The sequence below is a fragment of the Protobothrops mucrosquamatus genome, unplaced genomic scaffold (genome assembly GCF_001527695.2).
Source record: "Protobothrops mucrosquamatus isolate PMUCROS unplaced genomic scaffold, P.Mucros_1.0 scaffold4744, whole genome shotgun sequence".
NCBI classification, from domain to species: domain Eukaryota; kingdom Metazoa; phylum Chordata; class Lepidosauria; order Squamata; family Viperidae; genus Protobothrops; species Protobothrops mucrosquamatus.
Window position 1 is genome coordinate 22841 of NW_015390636.1, and position 14897 is coordinate 37737.

Consider the following 14897-nt stretch of genomic DNA (forward strand, 5'->3'; position numbering starts at 1 on the left):
TTAAAGTTTGCAACGTTGGGGACCCCTAATGTACAACGTACAGTGTAAAGACTATAACTGCCACTATAGGATAGAGAGGCAGAAACTAGCAGAAAAATATCTATAATAAACACTAACTAGGAAGCAGTCAGAACATCTGATGAAAAGTCCTTAATCTCCCCTCATATACGGACAGTCTCAGCCACATGGGAAAAAAGCATCCTAGACCAAGCCAAATCCAAAAATGCCAGGGAATTCCTGGAAACTTGGCATTTAGACTAATCAGGCATCACTAGATAACGTAGAGATAAACCAGATTTATAAATCAGAGACAATAGAAAGGCTAAGAAGGAAACAAAAGGCCAGAAGACCTACTTTGCAGCAGCCAGCACCCCAATAAGCAGGGATTAACACCAGACAAACACGCAGAAAACAATAATCAAGGAATCACCAAGGAGAAAACGACACCCCCACCAACACTAGCAGGGCAAGCTACTGTACATAAACAAGGAGAAAACCCCTCACTCACTGACACTGATGGTATTACTTAGCTGGGCAATGAAACGTTTGGAAGGAAACCAAGTTGAGAGAACATCAAGGACTCCACAGTTCAGCCCTGAGTGACAGAGACGGTCTCCCATAAGAAATAGGTTTTGAAAAAGTGGCCATCCAGCTCCAAACCGAATCGCCAGAATGCTCATCCCTCAAACTGTGAGAGATGGGGGAGTTTAAGGGGGGGTGGACTTCAATGTCTTTATGACCGCAGAGCTATTGCTTTACAGAGTGTTTAGCTGACTGCCCCTGGCTGCTCTGGGTCTGGTGGCAGAGCGGAAACTTGCTGAGCTAGTGCCGGGCACCCTGGCCAACTGGGCCATCTGTCACTGGAGGCCAGTGGACCAGAGCCTCTGCGCAAAGGATGCTGGGGCCGATGAGCAGCGACCCGGAGAGCATCCCGGTGGCAGCCTGAGAGGGCGGCTTCAGCACGTGGGCAAAGAGGTGCCCGGGAAGCCACTGGGCTGTGCGAGGGGCAAGTGGCAGGTCAGCGTATCCAGCAGAAGGCCTCTCTGGGCATCGGGGGTGGAAGGCCGGCCTTAAAGGGTTTGGATTTGTCTGTATGAAGCCAGTGGAAGAGGACATCCTGCCGTCTGGGGTGCAATTCCATCCGTCTGCTGATGAAACCAACTGTATCATCAGCATAGGGACGGTATGGTTGACACACATTCTGTATTGGAAGTTGTGGATACTCACTGGAGGATTTTAGGAAGAGGCTGGGCAGCCATTTGTCTGAATAGGAATAAGGTCCTCTGCTTGAGTAGGGGGTTGGACTAGGAGACCTCCAAAGTCCCTTCCAGCTCTGTTATTCTGATCCAGTCAAAGTCTCCTCCTGGGGCCTGGAGGCTGTTGGGGTCTGGAAGGAGCAATGTGGATGCAGATTACTCAAAGGAGGGATGTTAGGAATGGCTCCTGCGTTCATCAGAGGGGGACGGGCAGGTCTGGGCGTGGGCAGAGAGCTCCTGGGCTTCTCGTGGACATCCAGGCAAGGTCATTTGGGGGGAAAGGCAAGGCCTGCAAGGCACAGCTGGAGGAGATGAACAGGACATTCTCCCGTTGGCCACACGGCAGTCAGGAGAGGATGGACGGGCTGAGCACTGTTGCTGTTGGGAGAAGGAGGAGAACCTGCAGTGAAGCAGTTTCCAGTAAATCTTGGAGTGAATGAAGGCAAATCTACGTGTCCCGGAATCACATTGCAGGATCCAATCTGGGTCACCGGTCACCGGGACCGGAGGCGTTTGTCTTCTGAGCTTCCGGACGCGTGCTGAGCCCGTCCTCCCCGGGGACGGGCCCTAGCACACGTCTGGAAGCTCGGAAGACAAACACCTCTGGTCCTGGTGACCGGTGACCCAGATTGGATCCTGCAAATTTCAGGATATTCTCTCTCAGGATGTCCAAGGATGACCAGCATTCAGCAGCCTCTGTGATCAGCCCGTCCTCCTTTTCCAGAAGTGGCAGAATCCGAGAACGTAAAGATGGGATGGGCACTGGAGACTATCTAGTCCAGTGCATTTCCCAACACAGGGGTCTCCTACAATGGTCTCCCCAACCAACAGCCTTTGTTGAGTGAAGGAGGAACCGCCATTTCCGAGGCGGTCTGTTAAACAAATTTTTCCTGGCCTGTCACAAACTCTGCTTTCTTCTAACTTCAACCCACCATTTCTTATTTTGCTTTCGGAAACAATTCCGGATGATTCTCCAGATCCTTGAGGAGAGCGATCGTGGCTTCTTCCAGGCTCCTTGGCCTCCCAGTTGCTCTCTTCTGGGCAGGCTTCAGCCCATCAGTGTCCTGTCTCAAATGCAATGCCCAGAAGTGGACACTGCATCCTAGCTAAGGTTTGGCCAGTGCAGGATAGAGAGGAATTGTGGTTTCTTTTCATCTTTACATTGTACACCCACTGGAATTGCCTTTCTTGCAGCTGCACCATCCTGTTGGGCCACTGTGAGACCATCAAGTCTCCTAGGTCTCTTCCACCTGTACTTCTGCCTAGAATAGTCCCTCCCCTTCCGTACTCAGGCCTTGGTGGGTAGGACTGGGGTTTCTGACATTCACTTGGTTGCCTTCTGCTCGTTGTTCTACCTGGTCAAGATCCTCCTGTCTGTCACCACTGTCTACGTGTGAGTCTCCCCAATGTTTACATCATCTCTGAGTGTAACAGTTGTATTTTTGTGGGGTCCTCGGTGCTCCCTGAGCTTGGTGGTTTTCTTGCAAATGTTTCATTACCAAACTATCGTCAGCACTGATGATGTTCCCTAGTTGGGTCATGAAACATCAGCAAGAAAATCAACAAGCGCAGAGAGCACAAGGGCCCCCACACTCGTCGTCCTCCTCCTCCTTTCTAGCACTGATGAGATTAGCTAGTTGTGTAATGAAGTCTGCAAAAGACAACTCAGCTCAGAGAGCATCAAGGACCCCACACTCCTTCTCCTCCTCTTCCACATACACCCTCCCTTCTAACACTGAAGATGTCACCTAGTTGGGTCGTGAAATGTCTGCAAGAAAGCCACCAAGCTCAGAAAGCACCAAGGGCCCCACAGTTCAACCCTGAGCTACAAATATTCTCTTCTATCAGTTGTATTTTTTAATCCCTCTTGTTAGTGATTTGTAAAGATGATGGTCACCACAGGGGACCAATCAAAGCCCAGGATGTCCCACTGAACTCACCTCGCCACCTAATTTCTGCCCAGCTCTGTAGGGTACAGCACAGTACTTGTCTAATGGTGGTTTGTCCGGCCCACACTCGTTCTCTTTTCCACTGGAACCTCATGAAGACTTTGTCCCAAGTTTTGCTAAAGTCTAGGTCAGGGGTAGGCCACCTTGGCTCTTTTATGACTCGTGGACTTCAACTCCCAGAATTCCTGAGTCAGCTATGCTGACTCAGGAATTCTGGGAGTTGAAGTCCACGAGTCATAAAAGCCAAGGTGGCCTACCCCTGGTCTAGGTATTTATGTCCACTGCACTGCATTCCCTGTGTCAACTAAAGTGGTCGCTCTCACAAAAATAAGGCCAGATTTGTTTGTCATGATTTATTCTCGCTAAACTCGGGCTAAAGGATTTGCTAAATGCTCACAAATTGACTCTTCTGAACTTTTCTCCGGTGGTTGTTGATGTCCGGCTGAGAGGTCTGTGGTCATGGGGGTCCTTTTTCCCTGTTTTTGAGGACAGGAAAACATTGGCCCTTCTCAGGCCCTCTGGCACCTCTCCTGTCCTCCGTGACTCGCCAAAGATCACAGCCAGGAGCCCCCAGGAGGAGCCTTGCTGGCTCTTTCAAGACTGGCAGGCCCATCTGGCCTGTTCTGGGGACTGAAATCCTCCATGGGGTTATACGTCGCAGAAGCCGGGCATCCCTTGGTCAGGAAATAGGGCAGTGGTTCTCAACCTGTGGGTCGGGACCCCATTTGGGGTCGATCGAACATTTCATGGGGGTCGCCAAGCAAGGCTGTCCGCCATTTTTTTTGTCCGCCATTTTTTCCCCCTTTTCCGGCGGGTGCCTTACCTCCCTTGGGCTGGGCCAGCTGGTGGTCGGCCTGCTCCGTCTCTGCCGCTTGCCAGCTACGCCTCGGCCGGCGCAGGGGGCGGAACCACGCATGCGCGGCGCTCCCGGGCAGGGAAAGTCCTCGACTTACGACCGGTTGGGTAGTCCTCGACTTACGGCTGGTTTAGGCCTCGACTTACGACCGGTTGGGGTCGCGGCATTAAAAAGGTTGAGAACCACTGAAATAGGGGCTGCAGACCCTGCGTCGCAAGGACTTCCCAGGCGTCTGGGATCCCTCCAGATCCTCCCAACTTTGTTTATCGGCCTGTATAGCTGATTTCTCCGAGTGTCCCGGGTGGAAAGCAGGATTTGGGCCAGGCTGGCTGGCATGTTGAGTTACCAGATCGGAGCTCAGATGTTTGCCAAAGCAGAGTCCCCCCCTCTTGTGGTTTCAGCTTCGGTCTGGAGCTTTTGGGGGGGGGGGTTGGCACCCTGTGCGAGGCAGCCCTGCCTCTAGAGATTGGAGCAGGGGGTCGGTCTCTCTGCATCCGGTCCCTGGCCAGGAAGGGCCTCCAGGAAGAGGCCGGTGGGGAGGGCTGTCTTGAGCTGAGGGTCCAAGTGGACCCGGCAGAGCAGAGGCCACCAGGGAAGCTCAGCTGACCTCTCCCTGGAGCCCAGCCAGAAAGTCCTGGAAAAAGCGACACTTGTTTTGCTTCTCAGCTGGTTGGTACAAGGTGTGAATCTGTCCGTTTGAGCGATTAAACCTTGGTTTTGCTCAGAGTGCGAAGCCGCCTTCCCCGACCATTCACAGGCCGCTGTTCTCCAGGGCTCCTCTGAAGCCTCTGACCCCGGGTGGCTCGCCTGATCCACTGGGATTCTCAGGGATCTGCTGCTGAATCCTTGCTTCTGAGGCGAGGCCGCCCTTTTCCCGCGTGACGGTCCTGTGGTCGGCCTTCCCGTTTCACTCGCAGTCGTTGCGCTTCCCAACGCGGAATCCCAGCAAGCGCCAATGGGGGCTGCCGTGGGGCACAGCTGGTCCCTGGCAGTTTGCACAGTGACGGCTCAAAGCTACGACGGCACTGAAAAAAAGCAACATGGCCGTTTTTCACAGTTGCAGCATCCCGACGGTCACGTGATCAAAATTCAGACGCTTGGCAGCTGGTTCATACTTACGGACGGTCGCGGTGTCCCAGGGTCATGTGACACCCCCCCTTTCACGACCTCCTGACAAGCAAAGTCAGTGGGGAAGCCAGATTCACTTAACGACCGGGTTACTAACTTTCAACTGCAGCGATTCACTTAACAACTGCAGCCAGAAGGGTCATAAAATGGGGTAACCAGCAGAAATTTTGGGCTCAGTCGTAGTTGTAAGTCGAGGACCACCTGTAACTTTGAGGGGCAGGTTGCGTTTTTCACCCAGAGGTTTCAGTTTCCCAGGAAAGGTGTGTGTGTGTGTGTGTGTGTGAGGGAGGGAGGGAGAGAGATCCCACAATACAATAGTGTAGCTTTCATGCTGGGATGTGGAATGCAGACATGGCCACTGTTTGGGTGTTAAGGTGTTGTGGGAAGCCTTCTTGGGACAGGGATGGGGGGGGCTTGGCTTCTCTGCTTCCTCTGAGCATTGTGTGGTTTAAAGGGTCCACCTTTGGCAACTTTAAGACCCGTGGACTTCAATTCCCAGAGTTCCCCGGCCAGCTATGCTATGCTGCCTGGGAATTCTGGGAGTTGAAGTCCACAGGTCTTAAAGTTGCCAAAGCTGGACACCTCTGGGGCAAGCGTCTTCTCCCCACGCAGCAAACCAGCCTTTGCAGAAATCGTCCCCCTGCCCATAAGTGGGACCTCGTGTATCCCATGGCTCTGGAATTGGGGAACTCGGAGGTGTGAGTGCCTGGAGCCATTCCAGATGTTAGCCACCCATCTGGTGGGGGGGGAACGAGTCCTGTGAGGTGGGTGGCCTTCTCAGGTGGAGAGCCAATATCCAGGTCCCTCAGAAAGTCTCCTTGGCAGGCAGGGAAGACCCGCTGATCCTGGGCACAAGGCTAGATCAGCCGCCTCGCCACAAGTGACTGGGACGGGCACTAGGCGTTGCCCATCAGGACCCCCGCCCTCCCAAAGGCTGAAGTTTCCCAGCCCTTCTGCGTGTCTCAGGTCACCTCCTGGGTCAAACCCTCCCAGGTCAGGCAGCTGTGCAGGTTCTCCGGTTCAAGCCTGGAGTTAGAAACCCGATCTAGAAAGGTGATGTGGCCCCCACAGGTGTGCCCAAGCAAAGGGCCCCACAAGCCAGTCTGGCCTGACCTTCTGGAGAATGGGCTCATAGGGCTGCTGGCCGGGCTTGGACCCGCGAGGCTGGTGAAAGAAAACGGGGGAGGGGGGCAGCCCCCCAGCGGGCGTTCAGCACGGCGGTCTCAGTGCTCCTCTCTTCCCCTGCAGGTGATGGAAACCCCAAAGAAAGCAGCCCGTTCATCAACAGCACCGACCTGGAGAAGGGGAAGGAATACGATGGGAAGAACATGGCGCTGTTTGAGGTCAGCAGGGCGTGGGGGGGAGGGGCAGGGGACCCTCCTAGGGGCCTGGCCCACAGAAGCTTCGTCCTTCCACATGGAAAGACCCCCGGATTGCCAGAGCAGCCCATCCAGGGCTCCGCGAGGGGCATCTGCCTGGGCAGGGGAAGCTTCGGCCCCAGGAACCTGGAGGATCAGGGTGGGAGGGGCAAGGGGCTTCCCCAAGAGCGGCCCCCAGCCCTCCCCTCCCTCTGCTCCCTCAACAGGAGGAGATGGACACCAGTCCCATGGTCTCCTCCCTGCTCAGCGGCCTGGCCAACTACACAAACCTGCCCCAGGGCAGCCGAGAGCACGAAGAGGCGGAGAACAATGAAGGGGCCAAGAAGAAGCCCGTCAAGGTGCGGGCAGGTGGGGGGGGCACAGAGCAGCCAGGTGGGAGCAGAAGAGCCGCCCCCGCCCACTCCCCTCTCCTTCCTCCAGGCCTCCGATCTGGGCTGCTGGGCCTGGATGACCAGGAGGGGGCAGCTGAGCACAGCCTTCCCTCTTGCTCTCCACACTGCCCTCCAGTGGCGGTGTGGGGTTTTGCAGCCCAGCCCGATTCTTTCTCTGCTGGTAAGAGGGTGCCCAGCTTGTGGGTCCTCTCCAGTTGCCTGGTGAATGAATCCACAGGGCCGAGGCAGGAAGGCCTCTGCTGTGGGAAGGGAGGGAGCCCACCCACCCACCTTGCTTGGGGCCAGCCTCACGCCCCGTGCTCTTCCTGCAGGCCACGCGGATGGGCACCTTCATGGGCGTCTACCTGCCCTGCCTGCAGAACATCTTCGGCGTGATCCTCTTCCTCCGCCTCACCTGGGTGGTGGGCATCTCGGGCATCATGGAGTCCTTCTGCATGGTTATACTCTGCTGCTCCTGCGTGAGTCCCCCTCCGGCCGGGGGCTGCCAGCTGGGCGGGCAGGGGAGGGTCTGGCCAGATGTGCTCCTCCTGCTTGAGCCCCTGAGCACGCTGTCCAGCCCATAGCCCAGCCTGCAACCGTGATAAAGGCTTGACCCCCTCCCCATTGGCCCACAGGGAGGGTCTCAGGGGGAGGAAGTGGGCGGCCCAGTCAGACCTGGAAGGGCAGCCATGCTTGGGCCGGGCTCAGAGGCAGCTGCCTGGGCGGACGAGCCTGCCAGGAGCTGAGCCCTGATGGCCCATTCACCCCGGCTTCCATCCTACCCCCTCGGTCCTGTGGCAGCCCCCCCCCGAGAGAGTTCCCTCCCTCTTGGGCAGCCAGGCCTGGCTAGCCCAGAGCCCTGGGTGCAAATCCCCGTGGCCTCTGCAGCCCTCAGCCTGCCCTCTGCTCATGGCTGGCCAACGGATGTGCCTAGGGGCCCCTGGCTGAGGGGGGGGCTGTCTGAGGGAGTGCTTGAGCCTGGCGGTAGGGATCCCCGCCCTGCAAAGGTGGGGCTTCCATGGGCCCTGGGCTCCCAGGGAAGGTGCTTCTCCCAATGAGCATCCGGGGGGGCTTCTGGGTCCCCAGCATGAAGCCCCACCGGAAGTCCTGCAGTTGGAGGAGTGACTAGCGAGCGCCCCCCTCCCCCTACTCCTTTGGCTGGAGAATTAGCTCAAGAATTGCTTTAGGCCTCCACACACACACACACACCCCATGCCTCCTGGGTCTCTCTTTTCTCTGGGGATCAACCAAATCGTGCCCCCCCAGACCCCACCATACACACAGGGGCTGCTGGGCTCCCCCCTCCCCGCCGGTCTGGGCCCACACGGCTGCCCTCTCTCCCCACAGACCATGCTGACGGCCATCTCCATGAGCGCCATCGCCACCAACGGAGTGGTGCCAGGTGGGTAGCCGGGAGGGGCGGTGGGTGCCTGGCTGGGAGACCCGCCTGCCCCCCAAAGGGAAAGACTCGGGAGGGCTGCCCGAAGCCGTGCACAAGCAAGGATCGGGGCCGGCACAGAAGCCCCCCCCCCCGTCTTTTGTGTAAAGGTCATCTTGGATCCAAGCTCCCTCTGCATGTGACCCCCCTCCTTCTTTGGCAGCATTAATGGGGTGCACAAAGTGAGGGCCCCTCTGGGTGCTTGAGGGACCTACCTGATGGAGAGGAGGGAGGCTGCCCCAAGAGGGAGGGGTTTCCATCTCTGGGGGCAGCTTTGCCTCCTTGCCACCTGGGGAAGGGGTGCAGCTAGGGGGGATGCGTTAGTGGCCTCTGGGAGGGTCAGTGCAGGGGTCACTCCCGGTAACGGTTCACCCCCTTCCTCTCTCCAGCCGGTGGTTCCTACTACATGATCTCGCGTTCGCTGGGCCCGGAGTTCGGGGGAGCCGTGGGGCTCTGCTTTTACCTGGGCACCACCTTTGCAGGTGCCATGTACATCCTGGGCACCATAGAGATTCTGCTGGTGAGTGGAGGAGGGAGGGAGGGGGCGGGCAGGGCAGGGCAGGGCAGGGCAGGGATTCTGCCAGGGAGGGCACCTGCCTCCTGGCACAAGAAGGGGACGTGGGGAAGGTGCCCTGGGTGCCCCTGCAGCTGCCAGAAGAAAAGCAGGGCAGGAAGCTGGCACGCAAACCTTTGCCCCCCCCCCGTGCCTGCCAAGGAAAGAGAGCCAAATGCACTCACCTCCTGGAGGCTGAGCCTGTTCACACAACACGGGCAGCTCCGTTCTCAGGGGGGCAGTTTTCGGGTTGACTCAAGGAGCCCAGAGCTGGCAGGGGGAGCGCCTGGGGAGACACGGAGCCCCCCACCCCGAGCTCTTCTGCTCATCCGGTTGAGGCTTCTCAAAGCAGGATGAGGCAGACATGGGGGGGGGGACGTCGGTTTCTTTATTCATTTGCACGTCGTGCTTGCAAGCCCCCCTCCCTTGGGTGGGAGAAAGCCCGCGCCCTAACCCGGGGTCTGCACAGAAGCCCCCCGGGGAGAGGAGGGAGGCGCAGGGGGATTTCCCCCCAAATGTTCTGGATACCTGATGCGTTTTTTTTATCAGGGAAAGGAGCAAAATAGCAGAACTGGGAAACGATCGCCGCCAGTCGCTCTTACGGGTTATGTAACTCTGTAATTTGAGAGCCGACAAAAGCTTTTTCCAGACGCCGCCCCTCCCTCCCCCCCCCTCCGCTGTAGGTGAGAGGCAAGGCCGGCTCCTGGCCGCCCCTCCTGCCCCCCCCGGCGCCCCCTGCCTTGCCCGGCTCCCTTGGGGCGGACGGGGCTTGACCTGGGCAACCTGAGCAGGCCGGTTCCCTGGCTGGCACCGTCTCTGAAGTGTCGCCCCCCCCCGAACTGCTGGGGGTTGCGCCGAAAGGGAATGGGGAAGGGCTGGCTCTCTCGCTCGCTGGCAATTTATAACATCTGGAGAAAGCCACAATATTGCATGTCGGGTGGGAGAAGACCAGCACAGAAAGATCCGTTGTGACGAGAAGCAGCGACCTGGCATTTAATCCCCCCCCCCCAAATAAATATCCATACTGGGCAAAGGGAAAGGTGCAGCCCCCTCTTCACACGAGTGCTGAAAACCTGGCCGTGGGGGAAGTTGCTCTTTGAAGGGCTGTAAGGAGTCTCTCCTTTCCCCCCCCCCCTCCCGCCTCCCCTGGTGGGTGACCCTCGTGGGGCCAAAGGATGAGCAGCTGAGCGGCCTCTGTGCCGGCTTGGAAATAATAATAATAATAATAATAATAATAATAATAACAACAACAACAACAACAACAACAACAACAATAAAGTTGGAAGAGACTTTGGAGGTCATCTAGTCCAACCCCCTGCTCAGGCAGGAAACCCTATACCATTTCAGACAAATGGCTGTCCGGTCTCTTCTTAAAAACCTCTAATCTTGGAGCATTCACTGCTTCTGGAGGCAGGTTGTTCCATTGGTTAATTGTTCTAACTGTCAGGAAGTTTCTCCTTAGTTCTAAGTTGCTTCTCTCCTTGATCAGTTTCCATCCATTGCTTCTCATCCTGCCTTCAGGCGCTTTGGAGAATAGCTTGACTCCCTCTTCTTTGGGGCAGTCCCTGAAATATTGGAAGGCTGCTATCATGTCCTCCCTCGTCCTTCTCTTCGTTAAACTTCCGGATATGACCCGGAAGACCCAGAAAGTCTTGTGGGGAGCCTCGCGGGTCAAAAGGGAAGGGTGTGGAGGGCCCCGAGGCCCTCCGCTGGGGAAGGAGGAGCCCTGAGACCCACTTCCTGCCTCCCCTCAGGCCTACATCTTCCCCCCGATGGCCATCTTCAAGGCCGAGGACGCCAGTGGGGAAGCGGCCGCCCTGCTGAACAACATGAGGGTCTACGGGACGTGTGTCCTCACCTGCATGGCTACCGTGGTCTTCGTGGGCGTCAAGTACGTGAACAAGTTTGCCCTGGTCTTCCTGGGCTGCGTCATCCTTTCCATCCTGGCCATCTACGCGGGGGTCATCAAGTCCGCCTTCGACCCCCCCTCCTTTCCGTAAGTGCCTGGCTGGTTGGGGGGGGAGGCTGGGGTCTCTTGGCTCTCTCCTGGGATGGTTGCAAAGGCCGGAGATGGACGGACCGTCTGCCCGGCGGTTTGTCCAGGAGGACTTAGCCTTCTTCCGCCCTCCTTGCCTTCGTCTCAATCACTGTTGCCCATCGCCCGGCTTCCCCGTGTCCTGCGAGGTGCCCGAGGGAAGGCCGGAGCACAGCAACTGGCATCTCCAGCGGGCACCAGCTGGTGGGAGCAATGGCTGCACCCCGAGGGGTTTGAAAATGCCTCCGGCTGCTTCCTGCGAGATTCCTTCACCCTCCTTCAAAATGTAGCGCTGAGTACGGCAGCTGTGCCCAGGTGGGCTCTGAGGGGCAGGCCCTGGAGGAAGGAGCTCGAGGCGATCCAGAAGGGCACAGTTAGACTTGGCTGGTTAGATGAAAGTTGGTCTCTGGGCACGTTCAGCTTTAATTTGCCCAAAGCAAAAGCCTCTCTGGGTAAGGAAAGAGGAGGACGGGCTACGCAAAGCCCACTCTGGGGAATCAGTGGTAGGACCAGGACGACGGGCATCATAACCATTACTAGCTGGTGCTTCGGGTGGCTTCAATCCAAGGGCTCTTCCCCCCCCCCCGGACACCTGGAAAGGGGGGGGCCCAGGGAGAGTGTGTAGGGCCGGCCTTTTGAGCCCTTTTCACGTTAGATGAGAACGGCAGGCAGGTGTCCGAACACGGAAAGTCACATGGACCACGTCCTGTTTTGATGCCACAGATGTGCAGTAAAATGCATTAATGGACGTATGGAAAGAGACAAAAAGGAAAGTGGTTGTGGTGGTCACAGAAGTGCATGGAGGGAGATTCTCGTTGAAGTGTGGGTGTCCAGGGATGGGGGAGCAGTGCCTGAGAACGGAGCAGAACTGCCCAAAGGGAGGACCAGCCAGGGGGCCCCTGCAGCGCGAACAGGGATGGAGAGGATGCCGTCAGAGAGAGCGAGGACTGGCTAAGACCGGAGTTAATGCAGAGAAAATGCAGGGCAGCGTTGATGGAAATGAAAGGTGGCACCGAATTAGAGCACAAGGCGCCTCCGGTGAAGAGCATGGAATTAAAAATAAAAGTGTCGGGGGGGGATGAAACGGAAGTGAGGGAGGCGTTAGTTGGAGATTTGGGGAATGAGAGTGACAGCGATAGCGCAGACAGGAACCAAAGTGACTGTTCCAAAGTGGTGCCTAAGGGGGAAAAAATGGAGGAAGTCATAAGTGGTGCCAGAATGCTAAAAAGATGTAAGATAAAGGTGGTGTAACTGGAAAAATGCTAAATTATGGACGTGCTTGGCTTAGGGAAGGAGGCTGAATTGGAAGCAGGCCGTTATTGCTCCCCTGTGCAAGAAGGGAAATGGGGCAAGGGGGAATTTGGGATCGGAAGGGCAACAGCTGGGTCCGGGAGGGTCTGCGAAGGGGCTTCCCACAGTTCACGCTGAACAGGTTCAAAAGGCGACAATTAGCAGACCATGTTTTTGCTCTCTACCACGTCATTAAGGAATGCAGCAATGTGGGAGGGAAAGTTTACTGCATGTTTAAGAATTTTAGAAAAAGGGTGCAGTTTGAGTCAATAGGCTTGACTTAGAAAATGTTAAACATGAATAGTTAATAGCCGATTGCTGAATGCACCCAGCAGAAGGGAAGTAAAATTGAGCGAGAAGATGGGATGCTTAGCTGAAGGTTCAGCACCGAGTAAGAACGAGACAAGGATGTGTGATGATGATGCCCCAGTTTAATCTTTTATGAATGGATGCATAAGAAACTTGTGACATTAAAGGCCTCTTGATCGGGGATGTGAGCAGACAGACGTGCGGATGACTCTCTGTTGCTGATTAAAAACTCAAAGGATTTGCCCCAAATTGTGTGTTGCAGTGAGGGTTGAGAATCTGAAAATCAATATACAGTAGCAAGAGGAAGGCTGTTGTGTTGGATGAGGAAATAGGAGCAGAGAATTGTAATTTAGACAGCAATTGTGAAAAAAATAAATGGGGGTGTTTTGGTGGAGTGCTTGTAAAGGGTCAGAAGCGGATGGAGAAGTTGTAAGGTGTGCAGATGCCGGTTGGAAGGAGACGTTCGTGGTCTGTGATGAGGAAGGAAACTTGGTTGAAAAGAGAATCCAGGGGTGCAAAAGAGCCTACCCTGGTTACAGGGAAATTGACAGCTGAAAGTGAAGTCAATTGACTGCCAGGGAAGCGCTTAAAAAACAGGGGTGGCAAAAGGGATCAGGCTGAGAATTAGCGGGGCTGAACCGAGGCGGACTGAACGCGGGAGGAGGGTCTGTCCATCAGGAAGAAGCCCCTGGAGGTGCTTTGGCCATCTAGAGCAGGGGTCCCCAACCAGTGGACCAGTACTGGGCCGCAGCATGCCAGCAACCGATCAGCACAAACAAGCAAAGCCCCATCCACAGGACGCAGGCAGCACACAAAACCACGCACCCTCCTGTCCGTGGAAAAAAACCTCTCACCATGTAACCGGTCCCTGGTGCCCAAAAGGTTGTGGGGGTCTCTGGACTAGAGAGAGCAAATGAGCAGCACTGAAGGGTCTGGGACAGCCGTCCCCAGCCTGTATGGCTTGACCACCCGGGGGGGGGAGGGGAACTGGCCGGGCAAGCAGGGGGGGCTGGTGCGTGACTGTGCCAGCCCGCTGTTCACGCGGTCCACTTCCAAACTGGCCACGGCCTGGTAGTGGACTGTGGCCCAGGGTTCAGGGACCTCTGGTCTAGGACAACTCGCCACGGAACAATTCGACAGTATATTAATCATTTCATTCCGCTACTTTTATTATTGGTGACCCTGTTTTTGTCGAAATTATTGTAACTCTTGCATTTCTGTTGACTTTATTTTAATATTATTGGCCACAATTCCATCGAAATTAATTTAACGTTTGTATTTGTTGAATTGTCCTGGGGCGAATTTTCCCTTGGAAATTTGGCTGGGGCGAGGGAGGGGTCCCACCCTGGCACCGAGTGGGAGACTGGTTGGTGAAGCTGCAGGGAGGGAGGGAGGGAGGGAGGGAGGAGGAGACAGCTGGGGTTTGATCGGATCCTGCCCAAGAGAGGAGGGAGATCCGAGAGAGGAAAGGCAGAGGGCGAAGTTCTCTCTGCACGTGCCCAGAGGCTGTAAGGACCGAAAGGCGATGGAGAGGCGTAGAGAGGAGCTGCCCTAAACTGGATCCTCTCTGGTGCTTTCCTTCTCTCTTCCTCCTGTTTACTTGGGTCCTCCCTTGCCCCAAGGGAGGGAAGGGGGCGAGGGGCAGCAGGAACGTCGGCCCCATCTTCCCACCGAGGGGCCCCAGGGCCAGAGTGCAGTTGGGGGCCTAGAGACTTAGAGGAGTTGAGGAGAGGCTGGATGGCACAAGGGGATCCCACCCGCCTGCCAGGCCATCTCTCCACTGGGCTGTTGTGTGTGTGTGTGTTGGGGGGGGCAGAGAGCCCTCCCGGGAGAAGCAGAGTGCAACACACCCCTTAGAGTCTGAGGCCCCAGCTGGCTGCCTGGAAATGTCCCATTGCAAAGGCTGTCACTGCCTGAGATGGGGAGGGAAAGGGGGTGGAACCGGGGGGGGGGCTTGCCCGGCCCAGTTGAGGAGCCGGTCAGCAGCCCTCAGCCTCCCTTCGGCTCGTGTGTTTTGGCCAGGATTTGCCTCTTGGGCAACCGGACTCTGTCCCGCCACGGCTTTGACGTGTGTACCAAGGTGGTCCAGGTGGGCAACGAGACGATGGGCTCGGAGCTGTGGGCGCTCTTCTGCTCCTCCCGCTTGCTGAATGCCACCTGCGACGAGTATTTCAGCCAGAACAACGTCACGGAGATTCAGGGCATCCCTGGAGCGGCTTCCGGTCTCATCCAAGGTACAAGGAGCCTCTTACGGGGGGGGGGGTTTGACCCTCGTGGGTTTGGGGTCTCCTGATTCATGGGGGGGGGGGAATGCCACCTGGGCCCTCTTCTTG

The 14897-nt window shown here is 56.6% G+C and overlaps 1 protein-coding gene across 1 annotated transcript; it reads left to right on the top strand.

Moving 5' to 3' along the window:
• Nucleotides 1–805: 805 nt before the first annotated feature.
• On the top strand, nucleotides 806–14798 carry LOC107299270 (solute carrier family 12 member 5-like; the record flags this gene model as incomplete). The annotated part of the gene is made up of 8 exons (XM_015828634.1): nucleotides 806–997; nucleotides 6438–6532; nucleotides 6775–6906; nucleotides 7272–7418; nucleotides 8287–8341; nucleotides 8767–8897; nucleotides 10685–10926; nucleotides 14587–14798. Coding segments are annotated over 8 exons (1206 nt in total), but the record flags the coding sequence as incomplete, so codon positions are not given.
• Between the last annotated feature and the right edge of the window lie 99 nt (nucleotides 14799–14897).